The 27,728-nt window shown below is 44.2% G+C and overlaps 1 protein-coding gene across 7 annotated transcripts in view; it reads right to left on the reverse strand.

The window, feature by feature from the left end:
- pnisr (PNN-interacting serine/arginine-rich protein) overlaps positions 1–27,294 on the reverse strand; it is a 47,124-nt gene extending 19,830 nt beyond the window's left edge. Inside the window, exons 1-5 of one of the 7 annotated variants that reach the window (XR_011940753.1) lie at positions 26,560–26,737; positions 12,886–12,997; positions 7,100–7,285; positions 5,145–5,380; positions 2,829–2,970 (exon numbers count right to left, since the gene is read on the reverse strand). Coding sequence is in view for 4 of the 7 variants with exons in the window: in XM_072499592.1 (XP_072355693.1) it covers positions 2,829–2,970; positions 5,145–5,380; positions 7,100–7,285; positions 12,886–12,976 (655 nt within the window). In the remaining 3 variants the exon portion in view is untranslated. Of the gene's footprint in view, positions 1–2,828; positions 2,971–5,144; positions 5,381–7,099; positions 7,286–12,885; positions 12,998–25,812; positions 25,832–26,559; positions 26,745–27,149 lie in introns of those variants that run through there. The other 6 variants (XR_011940754.1, XR_011940755.1, XM_072499592.1 and 3 more) reach the window with 6 other exon arrangements.
- Between the last annotated feature and the right edge of the window lie 434 nt (positions 27,295–27,728).

Consider the following 27,728-nt stretch of genomic DNA (forward strand, 5'->3'; position numbering starts at 1 on the left):
ATTTGAGCCACAGGTGAAGCTAGCCACTTCACGCTGCTGTAATGCTGCGGCATAGAACATCACTCAGAACAAGATCTAACGTTAGATTTGATTCCACGATTGGACAGCATTTGCTGAACAAACCCAAGTGTTTAAAGAATTACATTATTAATAACCAAGTTGGAATCGCAATATAACTTACTCTTGCTGCAAGCTACATATATTAATATGGAGGGACTCTGCAGGCAAAATAAATATGTCCAGAATTGTACTTTTTTGGGCAAACAAAAGCATGGTGGCAATAGCATCCTGATGCATTTGCCATGGCAACATCTCAACCAATCAAAGCTGACTTGGCAACGAATTAGCATCCCTTTCTTCTACAGTATGAATTGTTGCTCCTCTAGAAGCGATGGAATCCCTACAGTGCAGAGGCCATTCAGCACATCGAATCTGCACCGACTCTCAGAGCATCCTATAAGGCCCACTCCACTGCCTTATCCCTGTAACCCCACCTAACCTGCACATCCCTGGACACTAAGGGACAATTTTATCATGACCAATCCACCTAATCTGCACATCTTTGGGACGTGGGAGGAAACCCATCAGAATTGGGCATTTTCTGTCTGCCCTGATGAGTGCAAGGTGGAAAGCTTTGACAGCATCCTTCTTTCAGCAACATTCATGTAGTTACATATAAACAATTTTAAGTGAGCTATTAGATGGCAGAGATATATATAGGGAGATCATAAGAGAGAAGAAGTGCTCAGGTGTGAAACAAGTTGGGGCTTTTCCCTTTGAAGAAGAAAATAATAAGAGTAGACTTGATCAGTGCCTTTAAAGCTGGAAAGGGGTTTGAGGGGCTGAATGTAGAGAAACAATTTATACTTGTTGAGTCAAGCAAGGGCTGGCTGTTGGAGCACATAAATAAAGGCTAGCCACCAAGAGATCAAATAAATAAAACGAGGAGAAATGCTTTTACACAGAGATTATTCTTTACACAGAGAATCACAAGAAGGTGGAATGCACTGCGACATGATCCCTACCAAGCATACTAAAAACTATGGGCTGGATTCTCCGCAGCCCGACACTGAAATCACGGCCGGTGCCGGGGCGGAGAATACAGTTTGACGCTGTAATTGGGCCCGGCGCCAGTTCGGCGATTCACCAGGTACTGAAAATCGGTGTCACCGGGGAGAATGCCGCGCCGCCGGGGGCCATTGCCAGAGGCCCGCTCAGCAATTCTCTGCTCCCGACCGGCCGAGTTCCCGATAGCGTGGAACTCACCTGCTATTGCCGGTCGGGATGCTCCCGTGGCGTGGCGGCTGCGGACTCCATCCGTGGCCGCCCTGGTCGGGGGGGGGGGGGGGGGGGGGTGGCAGATCGGAGACTGGGGGGAAGGCGCCCGGGGATTTAATGTGCAGGGTTTGAGGGTCGGGCGCGCAGCCGATCGAGGGGTCTCTTTCTTTGGTCTGGCTCTGCGGTCCAAGTCCGCCATGGAGCACAGCGTAGCCGCTGGAGGCCGCTGTGCGCCTGCACGGCCTCTGACCCGGCAGTGCGGGGGCCTGTACCTGCAGCAAAAGCTGTGAGATTCACTCCGGGTCCCTGCTAGCCCCCTGCAAGGCTATGAATTCGTTCCACTTTTTTGCAGGAATTTCAGGAGTAAAGCTCCACCGTTTTGACGCCGGCTTGGGGGACATAGTTTCAATAATGGAGAATCAGTCCCATGTGTTTGACACTTGATGCAAACGAGTAGGGATTAGAGACATATGGGAGTAGCAAAAATCAGTTAGCGGTGAAAAGGCCGATGTAGTACATAAATACGAAGAGCAGTTTTATCAAACAGTCTTCTGTGTGTTATAGAACAGGTTGGATATATTATCATAGATTATCATTATCATAGAATTTACAGTGCAGAAGGAGGCCATTCGGCCCATCGAGTCTGCACCGGCTCTTGGAAAGAGCACCCTACCCAAGGTCAACACCTCCACCCTATCGCCATAACCCAGTAACCCCACCCAACACTAAGGGCAATTTTGGACACGAAGGGCAATTTATCATGGCCAATCCACATATTCATGGATATTTTCTTCCAATGCTGACCGGTCTAACAGTCCGCCAACTCTCATATTTTTATAATTAATTAACAAACATGTTCAAAGCAAATGGAAATCATTCGTTCCCCTTCCCCAGGCTGCCTGCAGCAGTAGGCAGAAAATGAATCTAAATTTGTGGCACCCGAGGACATCCTGGAGGGTAGGGTGTTTTTTTTTGTGTGCACTTTAAGCAAATTGTGTTACACTCACAACTGATTAGTTCAAACCTTCCAAAGGTGGGCAGTCAGAATACAGCTACCAATAACAAGGGAAGCCAATGGTATTTTTGATCAGTACGCTAGTGTCTCACTATGTTGATCAACTTAATACTGAAATGTGTAACATTAAACACATGAAAAGATTTAAAATACCAAGCAGCAAGCATTTTGAGATTGCAATATCTCTAGCAAATGTTTTCTGTTGAAAGCTGCGGCTGAATTCAGGAAGCTATTCAGAGGTAGTACTCTTGCGGTTAAATGATCAAAAATAAGCTTGACTACAATCCCCCAAAATCCATCAACAATCATATTGCAAAATCAGAGACCAAGAAAAAACAGCATGAGTATCCCATAATCTCGATATCTTCAATCATGTAAATACCTGCAACAAGATTACAATATAGCCAAAGGAGATTTTGTAGAAACTGGCCATACAATTAATTTTAATAGTAACAAGAATGAATTGTTCTTTGTTTACTTAAATAAAGACATATGCTTCGCACAAAGGTACAAACTGGCAGAAAATACAACTCACCAAGTGCAGGAGGGTCTTGTTTTACTGTTATGGGTGAGCGTGGGCGATCTCTGTATGAGGGCCTGTCTCTACGATTAGGAGGTGGCCCAGGTTGCCAATAAGGTGGATGAAATCCCCCAGGAGGACCAAAAGCGGCTCCATGCTGTAGGTGTAAAATATTGCGTACTTATCGCATGAGCTAATTCATACATCTTAATCTCCCACTGAATGTACCAACTTTCTTACACAGCTAACCCAACCCAAGTGTGCTGAGCTGAGAAGGTCTCTGCAAAAGTATTTGATATTTTGGTGTCCAAACCTCAATCATCACCTGAATACCCAGCTGGGCCCCACCACCACCAATGTTTCAGCAGGACATCTGGTCTTAACAATTGGAAAGGTTCATGCATTCGAATTCTGATTCGCTGTTCAAATCCTGCCTCTGAAAAAGATCATCTGGAAAGTTGGCTGCAAGGCTGGGACCTAGCATACTTGCTGCCAGACTAATGCCAGTGGACACCTGTTGAAGTTATGGCAGGTATTCACGAAAAAGTAACAAAAATCAACCAATGATTAAAATGTATTTTTAAGATATACTGCAGAATTTCAACATAATACTACACATGGATGACTTCTAAGACGATCCATTAAAGCCGAATGTGAATTCTAGAAACGGAACCTAATGCGAAAAGTAAGTTTGCAGTATATATCATGGATGAAAGAGCCTCAGAATAAAGAGCTGCTAAACAATGACAAGATGCTAAACAAAATGAGGTTCCTCGTGTACTGTATGCTGATGACACTCAGTTCTACCTCACCATCACCTCTCGAACCTCCAATCCTCTCTTGTCACATCACTTGTCTGATATCCAATGCGAGATGAGCAGAAATCTATTCCAAATATTGGGAAGACTGAAAGCATTGTTCTGGGTTCCTATCACAAACTTTGTTCTCCAGCCACCAACTCTTTTCCTTGGCCCAAGGGAAAACATGCCTGACAATAACTTGGTGGTGTATTCAGTCCTGAAGTGAGCTTCTCTGACCATATATTATCCTTCATCAAGACCGCCTACTTCTACCTCACCCTCCCTGTCTCTCTCTCTCTCCTCCTTTAAGACACTCCTTAAAATCTATCCATTTGGCCATGTTTGGTTCATCTGTCCTAATAGCTCATTACATGGCTCAGTGTCAGATTTTGTTTAATAATACCAATGTGAAGCACCTTGAGGGGGTATTGGGTAAAACGTGTGCCATATATAGAATCATACAGCAAAGAACACACAGCCAATTGAATCTGTGACCGCTCTTTTTTTTTTTAAATTTAGAGTACCCGATTCATTTTTTCCAATTAAGGGGCAATTTAGTGTGGCCAATCCACCTACCCTGCACATCTTTTGGGTTGTGGGGGCGAAACCCACACAGACATGGGGAGAATGTGCAGGACAGTGAACCAGGGCCGGGATCGAAGCTGGGACCTCAGCGCTGTGAAGCAGCAGTGCTAACCACTGTGCCACCGTGCTGCCCCTGTGCCAGCTCTTTGACGGACTGTTGAATTAGTCCCATTCCCCCTTTCAACTATTCCCCCTTGACTCATTATTATATCTATTTACACCATCCTTTCAGACAGTGCATTCCAGATAATATGGGTTAAAAAAAATCATGTTATTTTCCCTCTGGCTCTTTCATCGATAAACTTAAATCTGTGCCCTCGGGTTGAAAATAGATGTTTGCGTTCCTTCCGATGAGCAAGTCAGCTGTTTTACATGTATGTTGTGAACTCTAGGCAAAAGCCTCTTCATGCTTTGGCCATTTACTTTATAATATTTGCCATCAACTGAAATCATCAAAATTGACTTCCATCTGATTGGTATGGTTTCGAATCTACAAACAGAATATTTATTGGTCTTTAAAGGGCCAATATGTAATTAGCACATAGGACCAAGTTCCTGTATCCTAATTAATATTCAAATCAAATAACTCAACTTAAACTTGCAGACACCAAGGCTCCCACCTTAATTCTTGTTCTTGGACACATTTACCGTAAATGTTAATATTAGCATAATATACTACCTAGTCACCTTCCTCTTTTACAGAAACAATGGAAAGGAATACCCCAAAGTATGTAGTGAGATGGAAATGAAATAAACCATGCAGTGGATGAGACTCTTCATTGTTTTGGAGCAATGTGCCTAACTGTGACGCTAATTATCCTCTTTAAAAAAAATAAACTTCCTGTGATTTTTAATGCCCCTCCAAAAAAATGCAGCATTATTGCAGCTGCAACAGAAGTGGTTATAAAATAGACACCAAAAATGAAACTACATTAAACAAATTTACCTGATAATCAAACTGGCTGACCGGCACTGATCCCATTCCAAAGTTTTCTGGTGCTCCTCCAAAATTGTTGTTATTGACTTGATTGAACATACGTCTAGACTCTGGTGCAAACTCACCACTGTCCTGGCTACTGTCCTCTGATGGAGGGACTATGTCCATTGGGGCTGGGGTTGGTATCCACTGCTGCTGTTCTGGTGGTGGAGGGGGTGGTCTATGGTGTTGCATTCCCCATTCTGCTAAGTATAGAAATTGAAATTCAGCACAATTTTCAAGATCTTCACAAGATGGACTGAAAAAAGTTGACAAACGTGGCTATATGTTTTTATCACTTTAAATTTCTCTCTGGATACGGATATGGAAGTATTAATATTTAATGTTCCCCAGTACTCTCCTCTATCAAGCATTTTCCAGATTTAGTTCCAACTTTAATTTCAGATTTGAAAGCCAAATTTTGCTTTAAAAAAAATTTCTCTCTCTGCTGCCTATTTTTACCAACCATAGAATGCTGAACTTATAGCTGGCAAAATGTGCCTCCCCTTGGGTTTCTGGCCATGACCTGGGAACCATGTGACTTTTAAACCTTTGCCTTGGGGAATATAGAGAGGCCCTGTGATTGTCAAAGATAAAATTGGAGGGTTTGTGTTAATCCAGTCTCTTGGCTGGGAACCTGAATCTGGGCAGCGACAGGTGATGACATTTAAAAACATATCACAACTGGGAACTACGAGGATGGCTGGGCAAGGGCAAAGGGCAGATTTTTGAAAAAATGTAAACTCAACTCCAAAGGTCAATATCTAGAGAACTCGGGAAGATCTAAAGGTAGCTTGATAAGAATATGCCAGATGTAAATAAAATACATTTTAGGATGACAACCAGTCATGGTGAAACAATGTTGGGAAAAAGTTATTGTAACCAGAGAGGTATAGGAAGGGAATGCTAGCAAATCTTATACGGTATCGTTCAGCAAGCAGGAAGACTGGCTCCGTGAATCAGGGTGGGAGAGGGAATGTATTAGCAGCTTAACTTAGGGTGGCGGAGGGAAAAAGGAGCCTTCATGTTAACTGGGAAAGAGGGGGATAAAGGAAAGAATATCAGCTGCCGTGCTACCACTAACATTTTAAGGGAAGAACAGGTAGTGGGGGAAAAAATGTCAATCTGATCAGGAAGGAGGGAGGGAAAGTGCTAAACTTCACATTTGATTAAATCTCAAAAGATATTTAGTTTACAATAAAGCAATAAAACTTTGCTACAAGAGAATATTTGTGTATTATCCACAATAGCCTGCCCATTGCTCCACAAGAAACAAGAGTATATACCCAGATTGTTTTACCACAATTTTCTGAATTTTTCCACAACCCTTGGATATGACCACAATACTTTTTAACAGAAGTTCTTGAATCCACCTTTTTAAAAATCCAGACGAACATCTAGTCAGGAACTGGATTGAAATATGTTCATATGGGGAATACTGTATGACACATCATGTTTCTCACCTGCTGAAGTTAGAGCATCAGACCACAGATACGGTGGCAGATATTCAGATAATTAATACAAAAGATAGGGTTAGATGCATTTTTGAGTTTCTCCCAAATATCTCTGGGGGAAAAAAAGGAATAAAAATCTGCAGACCCTTCCCAGGATAATAAATGGGTTAAAGCCATGAAAGGACAGACTGTGAATGGTCTATGAAAAGAATTGGCTTCAGCTCAATATGTTTATTCTCATTCCATATTTTAATGTTTTTATTTAAAGGGGCAGAATGTAATTTGATGCATTAGTAAAAAACTATGACATTTCCTATTGGTGGGACATTACATCAAGCTAAATCATGTGACAGGATAGGAATACATTATCTAATTCCATAACCATCAGGGGGCAATCACTCCTATTTGCAATTATATATTCAATTGACTCCCAAGTAAATAAAATTTGTATGCAAAGTGATGAATACAAACCCGGTTCCCAAGTTCTGTTGAAATTAGGATCGCCTGGAAAATTTCCATGATTATCTTGACTATTTTCAATGTTATGTACTGCCTGTCCATTGGTTATTATGACAGGCGGCTGTGCTGTTACAGATTCCTCAGAGGCTTCTCTTTGTGCAATCCATGCCTGTGCTAATGCTGCCCAGTCAATCTGACCTGAAAAAGAGTTTTCAATCCAAATACAATTCAATACATCTGACACATGTGTAACCCTACAATGGTAAATAGAACTTGTTATTTTTCACATGTTACAATAGAATTCATGGTTGCTCTAACATTGTGGTTAAGTTGCCCTCTACAAGAAGGGGGTGAAGTTTGGGGTTTGTACCCCGCTCATTTGTGGGTCACGCGCCAGAAGCAAGAGTTCTATTTTGACTCGCCGGAGACGACGAAATGAGAGACTATTATGGACTGGGAGGAGTATGAGGACATCGAACTTTGGAATGGTGTTTTGTGAGTTTGAGCATACAGGGTGGGTGGATTGGTGAGGGTTACGCTGAGGGAGGGGAGAGGGCGGGTGTGCCTTTTGTGTTTTCTTGTATGTTTGTGGTTTGGAAGGGGGGGGGGGGGGGAAAGAGAAAGAGAGAGAGAGAGAGAGAGAGAGAGAGAGAGAGAGAGAGAGAGAAGAGAAGAGAATACGGGTAGTCAGAGACCCCGGGCAGGGGTCACCATGCTTGCTGGTTGGGCTAGTTAACAGGAGTGAAGTGGGAGATTGTCAGAAGGGAGTGGATTGATTCTTTGTTTGGTAATGGGGGAGAGGGAGAGAGAAGATGGGAGACGGCTGATGTGGGTGTGGTTGGTGTGGCGGAGTTGGTGAAGGAGGGATGGTGGCAGACATCTTGGGGTCGGCCCAGAAAAGTGCAAGACGAGGGCTGGCTAAAGAGGTAATGCTGATCGGCAGGGAGCCCCCCGACCCAGTGGTTGGAACGTGTAGGGATTGAATGGGCCAGTTAAACATTGAATAGGCCTGTTAAACGGTCGGCCCTTTTTACACACTTGAGGAGTTTGAAGGTGGACGTTGTCCTTCAGGAGACGCACTTGAAGTTGGGAGATCAGACGAGGCTGAGGAAGGGATGGGTGAGGCAGGAGTTCCACTAGGGTTGGACATGAAGACAAGGGGAGTGGCGGTGCTGGTCAATAAGAACGTGGCCTTTGAGGTTGGCAGTATTGTAGCTGAACCCCAGGGGGGGGGCAAATATTGTATGGTTAGTGGGAAGCTGGAGGAAACACCTGTGGTTCTGGTGAATGTTATGCCCCAAATTGGGACGTGGATTTCATGAGGCAGGTATTAAAGGAAGATCCCGGATCTGGACACCCACTGGCTGATAATGGGGGGGGGGGGGGGGGGGGGCGATGTTAACATGCTCCTGGATCAGAGGCTGAACCGGTCGTGTCCGAGGTCGTTGAATGTTTCAGCGGTGGCAGGGGAGTCGAGGGGGTTCATGAACCCATGGAGGTTTGGGAGGCTGAGGGTGAAGGAGTTCACCTATTTTTCGCATGTGCATCGGGCATACTCCTGGATTGACTGTATTTGCATGAATAAGGCGCTCTTGGTGGGGGTAGCCGATTCAGAGTTTTTGGTGATCATGGTCTCGGACCATACGCCACAAAGGGTGGATTTGCGGGTGGTACATGGGGAGGTTCAACTGCAGCAGTGGAGGTTAGATGTGGGTCTGTTGGTGGATGAGGGGGTGTGCGAGAGGGTGAAGGCGGCTATCTAACAGCATTGCGGCTGTACCTAAAGCACATGGACTGCAGCGGTTCAGGGAGGCAGCTCACCACCACCTTCTCATGGGCAATTAGGGATAGGTCACCACCACCTTCTCATGGGTAATTAGGGACAGGCAATAAATGCTAACCAAGCCAGCAATGCCCACATGCGGGATTTGTAAAAGGAAGGCATCTGTCGGCAAATATTAGGCGTTTGTTAAACGTCATAATGATGCCCCCGGAAGAATGAAACGTGGAGATAGCGGTTTCCATGGATACTGAGAAGGCCTCTGAACAGGTAGAATGGGACTGCTTGTGGGAGGTGCTGGGGCAGTTCGGGCAGGGGTTTGTGGATTGAGTCCGTTTGTTGTACCTGGCGCAGGCAGCGAGTGTACGGGTGAGCCGGGTGAATTTGGGGTATTTTAGGTTTCATCGTGGGACGAGGCAGGGATGCCACTATTCCCGCTGCTTTTTGCCTTGGCAATAAAACCATTGGCAATGGTGCTTAGAGCGTCAAGTGGTTGACAGCAGATAGTGTGGGTGGGGGTGGGGGAGAAGGCATAGGATCTCGCTGTAAGCGGATGATTTGTTTTATCTCTCAAATCTATTGGAAGGTATTAGGGGGATCATGGGCACATTGGAGGAATTTGGCCGGTTCTCTGGCTCTAAATTAAACTTGGGGAAGAGCGAGGAATTCCCGATACAGACGATGAGGCTGGGTGAGCTGCCGTTCAAGGTAGTGGGGCCGAGTTTCAGGTATCTGGGCATCCAAGTGGCGCGGGGCTGGGAGTAGCTACATAAATTGAATTTGGCACCACTGGTGGAGCAAATGAAGGGGGATTTTAAGATGTGGGATGTGCTCCCGCTGTTGTTGGTGGGGCGGGTGCAGTCTGTGAAGATGACTGTTCTCCCAAGATTTTCATTTGTGATCCAGAACCTCTCGATTTTTATTCCAAAGACTTTTTTTAGGAAGGTTAATGCACTGATCTCGGGGTTGGTGTGGCGGGTAAAGCCCCACGGTTGGGGGTTGGCCCTGCCAAATTTGATGCACTAGTACTGGGCAGCACGGTGGCGCAGTGGTTAGCATTGCTGCCTCACGGCACCGAGGTCCCAGGTTCGATCCTGGCTCTGGGTCACTGTCTGTGTGGAGTTTGCACATTCTCCCAGTGTTTGCTTGGGTTTCGCCCCACAACCCAAAGATGTGCAGGCTAGGCCACACTAAATTGACCCTTAATTGGAAAAAAATGAATTGGGTACTCTAAATTAAAAAAAGAATACAGCCATGGTCAGGAAGTGGTGGGGGCGGTCGTCGGTATGGAAGCGGATGGAGGCAGCCTCTTGTAAGGACTCAAGCTTAGGGGCACTGTTGACGGCATCTATGCCGTACTCGCCGGCCAGGTACTCCACAAATCCACTGGCGGTCCTGAGGGTGTGGGGACAGTGGCGGCGGCACCAGAGGCTGGAGGGGGTCCTTGATTTGGGCACCGATCTGCGGGAATCATAGGTTTGCTCCGGATGGGCTTGGGGCAGGATTGAGCGGTTTGGGACCTATTCGTTGTGGGCAGATTTTCAAGCTTGGAGGGGCTGGTAGAGGAATATGAACTGCCCAGCGGGAATGGGTACGGTACTTGCTGGTGAGGGACTATGTAAGGAAGCAGGTGCCGCCCTTTCCCAACCTGCTTCCCCCAGGGTTACAGGACAAGGTGGTGTCCAAAAACATGGGTGGGTGAGGGCAGAGTGTTGGAGGTCTACAAAGAACTAAAATGAAAGATGTGCAGGTTAGATGGATTGGCCATGCTAAATTGCCCTTAGTGTCCAAAAAGGTTGGTGGGGTTACTGGGATATAGTGGGAGGGTGAGCTTAGGTAGGGTGTTCTTTCCAAAAGGGCCGGTGCAGACTCGATGGGCTGAATGGCCTCATTCTGCACTGCAAACTCTATGATCTATGAAAAGACTAGGAGGGCAGCCCTAGGAGAAGTCAAGCGCAAGTGGGAGGAAGAGATGTGGAGGAAGTTGGAGGCTGGGCTGTGGAAAACAGGGGTGGGTGAGGGCACCCCTTGGTTGAAACCGTTCGACTATTTAAAGAATAGTTAAGAAGTCAGCAGTGTGTGTGTGTGGGGGGAGGGGGGTGTGTGTTGGGGTTAAAAAAACGAGGTTGGGAAAGTGGCGGGTTGCAGCAGGGAGGGTGGACGGTGGAGTGTTAAGATATTTATTTGCTATGAATTCCTGTTTGCTCTCTTTTTGGTTGTGGTTGTGTGATGTATATATACACAAATGCCTTAATAAAAACATTTTTTTTTTTTTAAAAGCATAATAAACTGAGAAATTAACAGATGTAATAATCGATCAGAATTAGCAGTTACATAAATCTTGCTTACAAAACTACATTGTTGTTGCTTGAGCTTAAACTACATTGTTGTTGCTTCAGCTTATCAGGGCTTATGCTGCACACGCGGGTGCCTGTCCGGTTGTGTAAACTGTGGACATGAAATTTCTTGCCTGTTCTCCATGGCCTCGGCTTATGTTAGTGATTTGCATTCTGGACCAGCCTGCAGGCCACCAATAGCCCATGACACCTTATCAGCCCGATAAGCCACTCAGCTGTATTCTGGGTGGCAGACCAACACTACATTCTCAAGTGCAGTTGCAGATGGGAAGTTAAGTGTTGGCCTTGCCAGCGACGCCCACAATTCACCATGAATTTTTTAAAAATCAACATTTATCACATTTGCTAAGCAATATGTACTTCAAATTCAGAAGGGTTGGTCAAGATTGAGATTTTGTCAGTGTTGTCACTAGGATTTCAATAAAGTATCATGAAGTACTGTCTAGTGCAGTGTTTTTCAAACTTTTTTTCCAGTGACCCATTTTTACCAACTGGCCAACCTTCAGGATCCACGCCGGCTGACCTTCGCGACCCACCATTTTCTTTTACCCTGTTTGCTGCTGATAAAATGGAGGAATCGCAATTGCGCCCAAAGCACGTGATGGTGACGTTCAGGGGCCATGACCTGCTCTCTGCCTCCCTCGGGCAGGAAGATTACATAGAATTTTTTTTCAAATCTTTTGCGTCTCCAATTGTGCAAATTCACGAACTTTAACAGCAGCAGCCGGCTTTTATATTCAATTTTTACTTATTTTGTGTACATTGTAACAATGTTGCTGCACGGCACGTTTAATCAAAGAGATCAAAGCCCATGTCATTGTCAGACTCTTAGATTCTTCCTGTTCCTTCTCTTCCTTTTTCTCTTCAGCAGCAACAGATGGAAACAATGCTGTAGCAGCTGGAGCACTGCTACCAGCACCAACGTTGCAGATCAGACTATTGATGTCAATATTAGCCAATGCCTTGGCAAACAGACTAGCCAGAAAGGCTCAATGGTCACACCAGCTTTTTTAATCAGGGCATTGAGTTTGTCTTCGGTGACAGTGACCTCATCGTCGTGCAGGATGAGCGCGCTGTAGACACAGGCGAGTTCCGAGGTGGAGGCCATGGCACTGGATCTCTGCGGGTGGGTCCGATGATGCTAGTTGCTGGGGGGGAAACTCGGCCTTAGCTTCGTTCAGAAGAACCGAGCACTTACGAACCAGGCAGAGCAAGCAGCAGTTGGCTTTTAACTATGCCGGCTGCGAGCGGCCTTTTTACCATATAAAAAAAATGCGGCCGCACTGCGCGTGCGTGCCCGCTCATCAGTGCGCATGCACAAAACACGCACACGCAGTGCGGCCGCATTTTTTTTATATGGTAAAAAGGCCGCTCGCAGCCGGCATAGTTAAAAGCCAGCTGCTGCGCACAAATTTGCGCAATCGGGAGCGCCACGACGGACGGTTCCGCGATCCTCCCGACACATGCCCACTCAACTTTGAAGATCACTGGTCTAGTGACTAGTGACAAATTATTATATTGGCAGAACTTTAAAGTATACTTACTTAGAATGTATTTGTTCTTGGCAATGCCCCATCAATTAATATCTGATATTAATGGTAACTTCAGCATTTAGTTTATAAAACAAAAGTACTGAGCTAATTTAATTTATGGAAACTTACTTGGATCTTGTTGTTGCTGAAATGACTGCATCCACTGTTGTTGGCTTAAAGGCCACTGCTGCCAAGGTTGACCACCTTGATCCCACATCATTCAACAGCAAATGTTGAAAAGCTATAAAACAAAAAAGTTCATATTTTACCTCAAGGCCTCAACAAATGAGCAACTGCACAAGTGTACCCTACAATATAAATAGGTGTAATTAGTGTTTTCAACTGATTAAATTGCTAAAGGGGACTTAGTACACTGGCAACTCACCGTGACCATCAATTTCAACAATAACTTATTATACATGGCACCTTTTTTTTTTTTACAACACCTTTATTGAATTTTTTGTTTGAAACAGTGCAGAAGGAGGCCATTCGGCCCATCAAGTCTGCACCGGGAAAGAGCACCCTACCCAAGCCCACACCTCCGCCCTATCCCCGTAACCCCACCCAACCCTTTTGGACACCAAGGGCAATTTAGCATGGCCAATCCACCTAACCTGCACATCTTTGGACTGTGGGAGGAAACCGGAGCACCCGAAGGAAATCCACGCAGGCACGGGGAGAACGTGCAGACTCCGCACAGAGTGATCCAAGCCGGGAATTGAACTCGGGACCCTGGAGCTATGAAGCAACTGTGCTACCGTGTTGCCCCACTGTCAGGACGTTGCTGAATTTCCATTATTAGTTTAATGTGGAAAAAATCTAAAAGAATACCTTCTACACACATACTGGTGAAAACAATGCACATCTAACCAAAAGGAGACATTTGAAGTGGTGATCAAAAGCTTGTTCAAAGAGAGTGTTTCAAGTCATCTGAAAGGAAGATAAGGAAGTGGACAAATGGAGGGCACAGGGAAGGAATTATACAAAAAGAGGGTATAAGGCACTGAAGACACAGCTTCCATGATGGGGTGAAAGGTGACAGAATGCAAAAAAGGCAGGAAAAAAAAGGACCAGAGTTTAGGGTGTTGCAGCATTGGAAAAGGTTACAAAAATAGAGAGTGCAAGGTCATGGGGACACATTAAAAAAGGTGAAAATTTTACATTTATGTTTTGGGGGAATTGAAAGCCATTGTTGGTTAGTGATAAGAGGTATGGGGCGATTGGTGTAGATTGGAGATGAGCTGCTACAGTTGAGTTTAGAGGCTGGAGGTGGAAATTAGGTCAAGAGTCAAGCTTGAAGTTGACAAAAGGCACCCATGAAGGTTTCAGCAATTTGGTGATGGTGGGCGAGTGGATGCAGGAGATTGGGTAAAATTGACCAGATGGAATTAGATAATCTTTGTATTGAACAGGGTATAGAGATGGGTCTGAACTTGGCTCAGTGTCAAATTAGGCACTGAGGTTGCAAACAGAATAGTTCAGCAAGAGTATTTGCTGAGATCAATAATGGAGATAATGGCAGGGGCACACATTTGTGTCAGGGTTAAAAGGCAATGGCTTCAGTTGTCACAACAGTTATCTGCAGGTATTTGAGATTCATCTGAGACTGCACGTTGGACAAGCAGTGAAGAGGTCAAGAGAGGTGGTGGAGAGGGAGAGTTGGGTTTCAACAGCACATACATGAGAGCTGTTTGTTGATGAGAAGGATGGTGTGGTAAACTACGTCAAAGGATAAAGAGATCAAGGACAAGGAGTAGAAATGCATCTGGACCACAAATAATTCCGACTTTGGTTAGGCCCATATTAAAGTTATGGTAAAAGTGGAAACTTAAATTATTTAAAAGGAAAATTTGCTAGATAGAATAAGAACAGAAAATGCTGGAAATGCTCACAAGTCAGAAAGCATCTGTGGAGAGAGAAAGAGGAGGCATTTATAGTAATAATCTTTATTAGTGTCACAAGTAAGCTTCCATTAACACTGCAATGAAGTTACTATGAAAAGTCCCTAGTCGCCAACTCCGGCACTGGTTCGGGTACATTGACGGAGAATTCAGAATGCCCAATTCACCTAACAAGCACATCTGTCGGGACTTGTGGGAGGAAACCAGAGTACCCGGAGGAAACCCACGCAGACACGGGGAGAATTTGCAGACTTAGGGAGCAGATGCTCTGCTGGTTTTGCAATCCAGCTCTTGGTCTGTAACATTGTAGGTAGCAGATGAGGAACATATCAGCCATGATAGAATGGTGGAGCAGACCCGATGGGCTGAATGGCCTAGTTCTGCTCCTGTATTTAATGAACTTATGACTGCACAGGCAGTGACCCAAGCTGGGAATCAAACCTGGGTCCCTGTGAAGCAACAGTGCTAACCACTCTATCATGCCAGCCTTGAAGTATATGTCTCTTCGTCAGTTCTGATGAGATCATCTCAGAGGCAAGAGAGGAAGAAAAATGAGCAACGTGGTTTACATTTATTGAACAAGGAAGCAACTGAATGAATGTGGTTAGGAACAAAATCCATGAGCTTCTTACATTAACTACTAGTCAGTAGTGGGAAGGGGTTTAAGGAAGCGCCTGACTTGAAAAGAACTGGTTGCTCTCTTTTTCATTCAGGATGGTCTAGGCATAGTGACTTTAGCAGGGACCCAGTAAAGGTTGACATAATTCAGCCAGATGTAATGACGGAAAACTAACCCAGTTGTCTACTAGATACTCTTAAGGCAATTGGGAATTTCTAAGTGTAGCTGCAAGCAACTCAGGATGGGCAACTGATACAAGGAGGTGGCTGGAGATAGCCTCAGTGAATGACACCATGAGTAGAGATGTTATGGCAAAGTTAAAACAGGGGCAAGAGTTTATATGGAAAGTTGAGGGAGGATAGTGATTTCAAAGAGGGCGAAAGGAGCAGAAATGGAGACTGAAATTATGAGGTCAAGGACTTTCTCCCTGCAGAGGTTGAGATGCAATACCTCGGGGAGAAACTTGGGTTGATCGGAAGGGAAGGATGATAAAATTATGAGTTTAAAAGGACCCAAAAAGAATGGAAAAGAATGAGGTGCATGAAGGGACAGTGACTGCAGACGAAAACAGAATGAGATGTACTGCAAACTACGGCATACAAGATGGCCCCATTTTTCCACTCCCAATTTTTTTGTGTGACATATACTTGGCTATAAGCCGAACTTTTCAGCCACAACATGCGAAACTCGTGTTAGCAGCCTGCCTCAATTTGCGGTGTTAATGTAAGCCGACTTGCGACATGAATCAAGATTATTATTTTGCACCTCACAAATGCATTTTTTACTGACTGGTACCTTATAACCAAGTTCAAGGGATCAAGCAAGCGATAAAAGCGGTGTTGCGAAGATGTTCAAGAGTTTAATACAAGTCCACTCTTTGCATTGGATACCAATGATATTTCAAAATGGCTGTCAGCCAAGCCTGCAATTCACTTTTATACTTGCTGTGTAAGTTGACCTGTTTTGGGGGCATTTTTGAGGCTTCAAAGGTCAACTTATGCACCAACATCTTACAGTGGGGCTGGTTTAGCATAGGGCTATCGAGCTGGCTTTTGAAGTAGACCAAGGCAGGCCAGCAGCACGGTTCAATTCCCGTACCAGCCTCCCCGAACAGGTGCCGGAATGTGGCGACTAGGGACTTTTCACAGTAACTTCATTTGAAGCCTACTTGTGACAATAAGCGATTTTCATTTAATTTCATTTTTTCAATGGTTTGGCAATATTGTGGGTAAGCTTGGGTTTGGCATGGAGGTTAAATATGTGGTGAGTTTTAAGTACTTGTAAGCCAAGTTTCAGCCAAAGATTTTTTTAAAAATCAGTGCAATCACCCACAATTAGATTGGGCTAAACAAGGCATTGTTCGTGAACGACGGTACTCTTGGGCAAAATGCAATGGGGGCAGATTGGCTGGCAGAGAGCAAGGGGATAGGCTTGACATAGGATCACCTGGACTCGAAACGTTAGCTTTTTTCTCTCCTTACAAATGCTGCCGGACCTGCTGAGATTTCCAGCATTTTCTCTTTTGGGAAGGGGACAGGATGGTCCCTACTTAAAAAGTCGAACAACTGTTTCTTCCATATTATCAAAAAATATTATGCCGTTTTTGTATATGATTTGAAAACTCAAAATTTTAGCACAGTGTTCAAACTGATTAAATACTGGAATGCACTATGGGAATCTGATGTAAATACAAAAGAAGTTGTGATCTTCAGGGGTAACTGCTGAAGCCACTTCTGGAATACTAGACACCCAACCTGCATAATGGTCGTTGTACTGGAGGGGACTCAGAAAGATGAGACAAGGGGCTAGATTCTCCATTTTTGGGACGATGTCCCCAAGCAGTCATGAAAACTGGTCTTTTACACCAAGAAAACTGGCGTCAAAAGGCCACAGATTCACCGTCTTGTAGGGGTGTAGCAGGCAGCTGTCCGGGGGGGGGGGGAAGAGAGAAATCGCAGAATCAACGCCGGTCCCGATTTCGTGCGTGAAAATGGATTCTGCACCCTGTCGCCGAACCCGATTTTTCCGCGGGGATGCGTAGAATCCAGCCCAAGATGTTTGCTAGGTATTGGGCTCTAAATTAGGATGCTATTGCTGAAAATAGTGAAGGAAGGACATTAGTCAGGTCTCCAATTTACTCAGAGGCAACTGATGATGTAGATTTAAAAAGGCTTCTTTGATGTTTGAATTCAATTCTTGGGGATACTTCCAGGCAAAGCAGTGATGCTGTGCGAATCAACTCTTCGATATCTGGCTGAGAAGGGGATTGCAAATTTTAGGGGTAGGAATTGACCAAGATGAAGCACGGGAGGCAAACCACTAATTAGTGTTTTTCAGAGAAATGGGACAATTATAGGATATGATAACCAATAGAAGCCTAGAATATAAAATTTATATTAAAAACAGAATTTGATGTTCCTCTCCCAATGGTAGTCTACAAACGTTATTAGACCAGGGTTAAAATCAGAGAAGGGCAGCCCGGTAGCGCAGTGGTTAGCACTGCTGCTTCACGGCGCTGAGGACCCAGGTTCGATTCTGGCCCCGAGTCACTGTCGGTGTGGAGTTTTGCACATTCTCTCCATGTCTGCGTAGGTCTCACCCCACAACCCAAAGATGTGCAGGGTAGATAATTGGCCACGTTTTACATTGACTGACGGAATAAATGAATTTTTATTTTGTTATAAATATTGATATTTTAATAATGGTTGAGGAATTGTATTCAGGTGATTTCATTCACGTAGTCATAAAAAAAGGTACAAATCAACACCATTCTTATGATTGAAACCTGTGTAATGGAGGTTACAAGGATTAGATATACTGGAGTAGTTCTAATGGATTTTCCTCTGGGGAGCAATTACACAATTCTCTATAAATTATAATAAGTTGGCAAAAGTTCACGTTATGAATTGTACACAGTCTTAACATGACCAAATTATTGATTTGAATGCCGGTATTTATTTTCTTTAGAAATTGCGAGAAATATCCCATTATTTACTCCTCATGTACTCTTGCATGCAAGATCAAATGCTAAGCATTTGGAAACATGTTTTCTTTGAAGAAAACCCAAAACATCTTCATTACGCTCACAATCTTTTCACAAAATTCTACTACAGATACATATTTAGTCTCCCCTTTTTGGACAGAAGAGGGTTTAATTCCATAACAGTTCTAAAGCAACAGTTCCTCCATTTTTAAAACAATTGATTGGCTGTAAAGTATGAAGACATCGTCAAGACAGGAGAGGCAGGATATGCAAGTACGAGATTTCACTTACCTGTACAATCAAAGCAGGATTAATGTTCATGGCGATATGAGAGATTTTAATTTCATAAGAATATCAACAATAAAAATCATGAATGATCTTCTGCTTCAACTTAATTTCCTGCCTATATCTGTTGATTCCCTGGATTCAAATATCTTCCTACTCCAGCCTTAAATATACTCAACGGTAAGCGTCCACACACTCTGGGGTAAAGAATTCCAAAGATTCACAACCTGCTGAATTAAAGATATTCTCAGCTCTACAAAATGATCAGCCCTGTATCAAGGTTGTTCCCAGGTTACAGAATCCCCAGCCAGAGGAAACAACCTCTCGGTATCTCCCCTGACGAATCTCTTCACAATTCTGGAGGTGTCAATGAGATCATCTCTCATTTTCTAAGCTATAACAGAGGCCCAATTTGCTTCGGCTGCCATCACACAAACCAATCTAATGTACCTTCTCTGTATTACCTCCAAAGAAACTATATCCTTCATTAGATATGGAGACCAGACCTGCACACGGTACCCTCGGTGTGATCTCACTAAAGCCATGTACAATTATTCTTGTAATCCAGACCCTTGCACTAAACACCAACAAGCCATTTTCCTTCCTAATTGCTTTCTGTACCTGCATGCTAACTTTCTGCATTACTTGTTCTGCCTCACCACCACCTCGCTGTTGCTTATCTAACACCTGGTACTGAATGAGCAGAACTTTCCAAGACAGAAACTATTGTTTCCTCAGTTCCTACAACAAATTCCATTTCTTCTCTACCAACTTCATCCCTCTCCCTGGCAACAGTCGGGAGACTAAACCAGTCTGTTCGCAACCTCCATGTCATATTTGATCCGGAGACGAGCGACTGATCACATATTTGCGTTATTAACACCACCTATTCCTCCCTCTGTAATATCACTCAAAATTTCCCATCTCAGCTCGTCTACTGCTGCAATACTGATTCATGCCTCCATTATGTCTAGACATGTCTATTCTAATGTACCTGGTCCAGACCCACCTTCTACCCAATGTCAACTTGTGGTCATCTAAAACTCAACTGCCACTGTTTTAACTCGCACTATGTCCCATTCACCTACTTTCCCACTTTGCCTACATTGAGCCTTGGTCAAACAATATTATTTCAGGATTCTCATTCTTGTTTTCAAATCCCTCGTCGCTCCCTATCTCCACAACCCTCCGTGACACCTACATTCATCAAATATGGGTCTCCTGTGCATCCATGATTTTAATCCCTCCACCACTGGTAACCCGACTTTAGTCACCGAGGAACTATAATTCTGGAATTCCCTCCCTATATCTCTCCACCTCTCTCTGACTTTAAAACATTCTTCAAAAACATACATCTTTGACCAAGCGGTTTTGTCATTCGACCCAATATTGTTTTACGTAGCTCAATGTCATTTTTAAAATAATGCTCCTGTGAAACACCTTGGGACATTTTGTGTTAAAAGTACTATGTGTGACACAGTCTCTGAATACCAACTTCAAAAAGTTTCATAACTTTTAAAAATTATTCTGCTTTTCTATTAGCACTGTGCCACAGGAGCAGCAATGTGGCAGTGGTTAGCACTGCTGCCTCACAGCACCAGGGACCTGGATTCGATTTGCACTTTCTCCCGTGTCTGTGTGGGTTTCCTCGCACAGTCCGAAGATGTGCAGGTTAGGTGGATTGGCTATGTTAAATTGCCCCCCTTAAAGTGTCCAAAGATGTGTAGGTTAGGTTACAGGGATAGGGCGGAGAGTGGGCCTAGGTTGATTGCTCTTTCAGAGGGTCTGTGCAGACTCAATGGCCTCATTCTGCACTCTAGGAATTATATTCTTATAATCAAGTGAATAACCTCACACTTCCCCACATTATACTCTATTTTTTTTTTTTTATAAATGTTTTATTGAAAATTTTTTCCCAAACAACAATTTTTCCCCTCTTACAAAGCAAACGCAACAATAATACAGAAATTTTAAACAATACACAAGTAACAAAACCCCTTTATCTTTGACCTAAACTAACCCCCCCCCCCTCCCCCTGGGTTGCTGCTGCTAGTCATCTGTCTTCCCTCTAACGTTCCCCTAGGTAGTCGAGAAATGGCTGCCACCGCCTGGTGAACCCTTGAGCCGATCCTCTCAGGGCAAACTTTATCTGCTCCAGTTTAATGAACCCCGCCATATCATTTACCCAGGCCTCCAGTCCGGGGGGTTTCGCCTCCTTCCACATGAGTAGGATCCTGCGCCGGGCTACTAGGGACGCAAAGGCCACAACGTCGGCCTCTTTCGCCTCCTGCACTCCCGGCTCTTCCGCAACTCCAAATAGAGCTAACCCCCAGCCTGGTTTGACCCGGCCTTCACCACCCGCGAAATCACTCCCGTCACTCCCTTCCAATACCCTTCCAGTGCCGGGCATGCCCAAAACATATGTGCGTGGTTTGCCAGGCTCCCACCACACCTCCCACATTTGTCCTCCACTCCAAAGAACCTGCTCAATCTTGCTCCCGTTATGTGTGCTCTATGTAGCACCTTAAATTGAATCAGGCTAAGCCTGGCGCATGAGGAAGAGGAATTTACCCTGCTTAGGGCATCAGCCCACATACCCTCCTCTATCTCCTCCCCTAGTTCTTCTTCCCACTTTCCTTTTAGTTCGCCCACCGACTCCTCCCCCTCTTCCCTCATCTCTCGGTAAATCTCTGACACCTTGCCCTCTCCGACCCACACCCCTGAAAGCACCCTGTCCTGTATCCCCTGTGTCGGGAGCAATGGAAATTCCCTCACCTGTTGTCTAGTAAATGCCCTCACCTGCATACATCTCAAGAAATTTCCCCGGGGCAACTTATACTTTTCCTCCAATGCTCCCAAGCTCGCAAAAGTCCCATCTATAAATAAATCTCCCACCCTCCTAATTCCCAACTGGAACCAGCTCTGAAATCCTCCATCCATTCTTCCTGGGGCGAACCTATGGTTGTTCCTGACTGGGGACCCCACCAGGGCTCCCCGCACCCCTCTCTGTTGCCTCCACTGTCCCCAGATATTCAATGTTGCCGCCACCACCGGGTTCGTGGTAAACTTTTTAGGTGAGATCGGTAGCGGCGCCGTCACCAGCGCCTCTAAACTCATCCCTTTACAGGACTTTCTCTCCAGTCTTTCCCACGCCGCTCCCTCACCCTCCATCATCCATTTACGTATCATTGCCACATTGGCGGCCCAATAGTAATCGCCCAAGTTCGGTCGTGCCAATCCTCCTCTGTCCCTACTACGCTGAAGGAACCCCCTCCTTACTCTCGGAACTTTCCCTGCCCACACGAAGCTCAAGATGCTCCTGTCTATTTTATTAAAAAAGGTCTTAGTGATTAGTATAGGGAGACATTGAAATACAAATAAGAACCTCGGGAGGACCATCATCTTAATTGCTTGCACCCTGCCCGCCAGCGATAGAGGCTGCATGTCCCACCTCTTGAAGTCCTCCTCCATTTGTTCTACCAACCGTGTCAGATTAAGTCTGTGTACATTATACTCTATTTACCACTCGGTTCCCAACCAACTTAACCTGTGTTAGTCAATTGTTGTCAGTTTTTCTATTAACTGACCACTTTCATATTTAAAACAATACAATAAAATTCACAACACTTTAGCGTTGAAAACAGACAATTCTACACTGGGCTAATAACGAATCTTCAGCATGGAGCAATGTTAAGAGCTCCTGTTGCATGGAATAATGGCGGAAGTCACCAACAGTACAGCTGGGGAACAAAACAGACAACATCATGGCCCAAATCTTTTTAATCACACAAGCTGCAAAATGCTCAGCCTTTGATCTTATCCCCGCATAAGCATGGATATAGCAGTTAAGAAACAAAATACTGCAAATATAATACAAAAGGAGAAAAAGCTAAAAGCACACAGATCAATTAATGTCTGTTGAGATAGCTGAATGTTTCAGGTCTGCGCCTTTGTTTGGAAATGGAAAATAAGAAACGAGCCTGTCATGATTAGAAAAAAGGGATAGGAGCGAAAAATACAAAAACTAGAAATATTGATAGGATGGTTTAACAAATAATTTCTGTCACATAATAAAAGTATAGAAATAATGTGGAGATGCCAGCATTGGACTGAGGTGGGCACAGTAAGAAGTCTTACAACACCAGGTTAAAGTCCAACAGGTTTGTTTCGCATCACTAGCTTTTGGAGCACAGCTCCTTGCTCAGGTGAATGCATAAAGAAATAAAGCATAATAAGAAACAAATGATAATGCGACCGGCTACAATGTGTGAGGCGCCCAAGGAAATTACAAGAAAATCAGAGATGCAAAGCACAGAAAATCTAGGGAATCAGATTTGAAATTCAAACAGGTTTGAAGTTTAGACTGTGTTGGTAAAGCGTAGTGGTCCCATCAACGTCAAAAAAAGTGACTTGAAGGGCAGGTTTCCTCCTTTCCCATTAGAATATGGTATTCTGAAAGTGCACCTCACTCCAGACAAAAACACCAATCCATTTCCCTACACCTGCAAGAAATACTAGACCATCCATATTACTATAAAGGAAATGAAATACACAACTGAAGTTGTGAACCACACTCTCTTCCATTCGATCTGTTCTTAGCTTCTACTCAAAAGTTCCAAGTTTCAAGAATATCTCATCATTTTCCTTGACATGCTGAAGCCTCTTTGAATAACAACTTCAATAATTTCAGAGCTTCAAAATAAGCTCCCATTAAAAAAAAAATAACAGCAAAGGTTGCTAGTAGTGGGGGATGAGTTACTAAGTTGTCCAGGATGAGCTTGCAGGAGACTGATGTTTTTATGAATGCAGGGTGATCCGGTGTCAAAACAGGGCACTGGCAAGTATTTTCCTGTTGATCTGTTTTCTATTGGAGCTGCTGGGTCTAGTTACCTTGTCAGTATCCTCTGTTTAAACTTCAAACCCGATCCCCAAGTTTTCTAGATTTTCCATCTCTTCCATTTTTTTCATTTTCCTCAGGTCTTAGTCACACATCTGTTGTTCTTTGATGTCATTACTTTCAAAGGTATGTTTGCTACTTGACTGAGATGATTTGTAACATCACTGACCATTCTCATAACATTCTTTAAAATATTTTTTTTCCTCTCCCCTTTTTCAGTCTTTTACTTTTCCATTTGTGAAGGAAACAAACCAAACAGAAAGTGATACCAATTGGCCTACTTGTTCAACTTTCAAAGACAAAAAGTTGAAAAAATTGCAGAATCCTTTAACTGCTAAAATACAGATACATTTCATTTAGGAGAACAAGTTAATTTGAGCTACATTAATTCAGTTAGTAAAACCCGATATAATGATGCTTTCCAGTAACAGAAATTTTAAACAAGTACCATAATCTGGCCAGTGTCTCCAATAGGAGGGTTTTAATAACTAAGGAACACTTGCATTTCAGTTACTCATAAATATCATAAAATCAAGAGACATGTTTCAGTGTCAAAGGGAATCCTTGCAGAGTTTACATCTCAACATTAACAAGTTTAGAATAGTTTTGGGTCAATTTTATTTTAAAATTTCAGTTCCTGTTATTTTATTGCAAGAGGTTGCCTATTAGTGGACAAAAAATATTTCGGATTTCCTTCACTACGTTTTATCATGACTCAAGAGGTCAGAAGTTCTTTGGGACTAAAGTGGATTCCTTCTTAGTCCAGAGAAGCCCTTCAAATAACAAAATATGAATCAGAAGACAAAATGCGTGTTCAAAAATGTATACAAGGTGCAGCCTAATCAAAGACACAGTGAAACGATGGAAAAATACTTATGTTCAAATATTTAGTAGAGACTGCATCAAATTTCTCACAATGTTAAGTTACAACATCTTTCATGAAAGCCATATTGTTTGAATTTGTGTTAAGCATTATAGCCAAAATTCTGAATCTGTAACACACTTCCAAGAGTTGATGTTATTCCTCTTGTTTCACTTAGGCTACGGAGCAATGCCCTGCCATGTGGAAAGAGGTACGCCATTCCCCCCAAAAAAAACATCCCAACCTGTTACCTTACCTTTTAAGCTGCTTCCGCAAGATAACAAAATGAATTGAATAAAAAGGGCACTTCAGATCTTATATTCAGCTTAAATGTAGTTGCTGCAAGTGAACCAACCAATATAACTCACTGCAAAAGGAGTCGCAGCCACTTCCTTTTTATTGCAACAGAACTCAATTTACATCCAAATAGATCCCAGGAAGAGTGTGGACCTTGCTTACGTTCAGGTTAACGGCAAAACAAACTTTGTTTTTTATACACATGGGAGTATACCATAGATTTAATGTCCTTAATGATGTATCAGATGGTATTAAGTTGGGGGGGGGCACTATTTTTCTGTTAAAACTGACTTGTAATATACTAGGTGACTCCAAGGGCACTGCATTGTTCAATAGTAGATCTCAAAGGGTATTCAAGGGAAGTAGCAGAGATATAGGTTACAATTGTTGATCCACTGGAAATTCTTGTAGATGCCAACCGAATAACTTTGAGACTGGTGTAGTTTAGGAAAAGGATCCGAGTGTTTTGTTTCTAGTTTAAAGCTGTGGCATGTTGTTTAAGAGCCTCTTTTGTCCCATGTGGAATTCCCAGAACTAGACTGCAAAATTGATTTGTGGTCAACAGGGAACTAGGCAGGTTAAGATGGCCCAATGTGACATGGAATTGGAACAATCACCTTTGTGTGGTGAACTCTTTTAAGTTGATGACAGAGCTAGGCATAGTCGCCAAGTTAATTAATGAGATCTGGAAGATCAAATTCATCTAGAGAATTATTTCCAGGCAGCCCTAAATAACTCCAAGTCAACACCTTTACAGAGAGGGTGATTTTAAACTGACGTGTATACGAGAACAATGCAGGTAAGCTGTTGCTAACAGCCTGTTCCTTCCTAGACGTCTGCGCAATCTAGAATTACTGGAGTGGCTGTACTTCTTAAGGTTTACAGGAATTTTCAAAGACCGTGCACAAGGAGTACGGTCAACTATATGAACGGAGATACATGGGATGTCTCTCTACTGGCCACATTCCTTGCAAAAGTAATTCATTTATTAGCAACCGTATAAGCTGCTTCAGTCAGGACCACTAGGAAAAACTACACACATTTTCAAAAGAAACTGGATATGGGAGACACCCCAGGTGGTTTTCGACATATCGGATACTTGAGTTGACCCCAAAAAAGGCCATTCGGTAAGGGGCAAAAATCAATTTTGAGATAGAATTTAATAATTTAAATATGCGGTTAAAAAACATACATTTACAGTCAGCAGCTTACTTTCGTCATGGACGATTAGCAAATGGCGTACTTATGTGTAACAGATCTCGCCAAAGACCGGATCCTTCTTTAAAAAAATAAATCTGTTTCAACAATTTACAATTTCACCGACATTTATCAAAGTGATAATTTTCCAGTCAAACACGTTGCACTCCTGGAGGTGACGTTTTGATAAACATTTATTTCAACATAAAATAACGGAATGGCATTTAATAAACTCTTCAATTCCCGATCTAATTTGCCAAAGCGGGATCACATTTCCCAAGATTGAACTCGACACCACGGAGAAAAGGGGGCGGGATTTATCTGGAAAAGGGAATATTGGTGAGAAGGGGCTCTCCCCGGGGCGGGCAGGCGGGGCCATATATTTAAGCAGGAGCCTGATGTCTGCCTCGAATGAAGGCCCGAGCCCGTGGAGGCTGGGCCCAGCCGAGCTCCAGCACAAAAATCCCCAGGTTGCCGGGTCCGAGCCCGACCACCAAATCCCAAGATTTAAAAACATCGCAACCGAGGGCCCCGATGCCCGTCGGCCCAGGTCACCTCCGGGTACCATTACCAATCCCCTCCCCTCCCTTCCCCTGGATTCCGACGCCATATTCACCAAGCCTGGAGGCTGGTGCCCTTCTCCCGGGAGGAGGGGGTGGAACGAGGAGCCGCAGCCTGAGTTCGGTACCTCGGCGGATCCCCCTCCTCCCTCGCCCGGGAGCAGGCTGCAACCCCCGGCACAATCGGATTCCTTTCACTCACCTCCCACTCGCTCGCTTCGAGCCCCACAATATGGCGCCGTCACCCCTGACCCGGAAACAAAGGGCGGCGACAGCAGCAACAACAGCCCTCCCCACCCCGGTGGCGATGGCGGCGAGAGGCGGATGGCACTGTCGCGGGCCCCCTGCCCTCACTCGAACGCCCTCGGCGCGGTCAGAACCTGCAGCGCGATCACCTTCCACCCAAACCTGCTCGTCTCGCGATAGCGAGTTCCGAGTCGTCTCTTCCCCCCCCCCCCCCCCCGGTCGCCCAGGGGAACGGGGGGGGGGGGGGGGTCCAGCGGTAAACGCAGGGCCCAAATACATTTCTTTACCAAAGTGTGATTTCACACTTTAATTGGCGTCAAGGACGGGGTTTGATTTGGCTAACGGGCACATTTCCTCCCCCCCCCCCTTTCAAAAAAATCCAAAGTAAAAATTAAACAAAAATAGTGCGCATACTGCACATCTGAAACAACAAATACTGGAAAACTCAGCGGGGCTGGCAGTGGAGGGAGAAACAAGTGTCTACGTTATCGAGTCCCTGTGACATCTCCAGAGCCACAAAACAACGTTTAGCGCGCTAAACTTTACCTTCAGGTGCAATTCGCCCTGCTGCACACCCGCCTTCTTTTACTTTTAGCCGTGTCCAGGATAGGGCTGCCAACTCTGGGTGAATCTATTTCTGGAGGTTTCATCGGTTGATGGTTACAAGCAACTGGCTTATAAGAGTGTCGTAGCTGGTTCACTCGGGTGTGGTAGAAATGGATGCTTTGTGACTTCCAGTGCACGGTGGTGGGGATTGTTTCTCCCAATAAGTCTCAACTGCTGGCAGGATTCACTTTATTGTTTTGAGTTTAGGTGACATTTGAAGACCCACATATAATGCGTACAGACTCACCAGATAGATGTCTTCCAACAGAAGAAGCTCTCACTATTACTATTCGGACCTGATAATTTTCTGTTGGTTTAAGTATGGTAGCGTCTCTTTTAAGATGTGGGGTTGAGTTTTGTCAGTCCACTTGTCAAACAAAACCTTGTCCATTGGCCAAATGCAAAATATAATTTGTCTACCAAATACATGCTCCGAATCTCAAATAAGTCATAGTTGTACAGCACAAGTCCTTCGGCCCATCATGTTTGAGTGGACAAATCATGTTGGTTTAATGTCTG

This window comes from Scyliorhinus torazame, chromosome 4 (genome assembly GCF_047496885.1).
Source record: "Scyliorhinus torazame isolate Kashiwa2021f chromosome 4, sScyTor2.1, whole genome shotgun sequence".
NCBI lineage: Eukaryota > Metazoa > Chordata > Chondrichthyes > Carcharhiniformes > Scyliorhinidae > Scyliorhinus > Scyliorhinus torazame.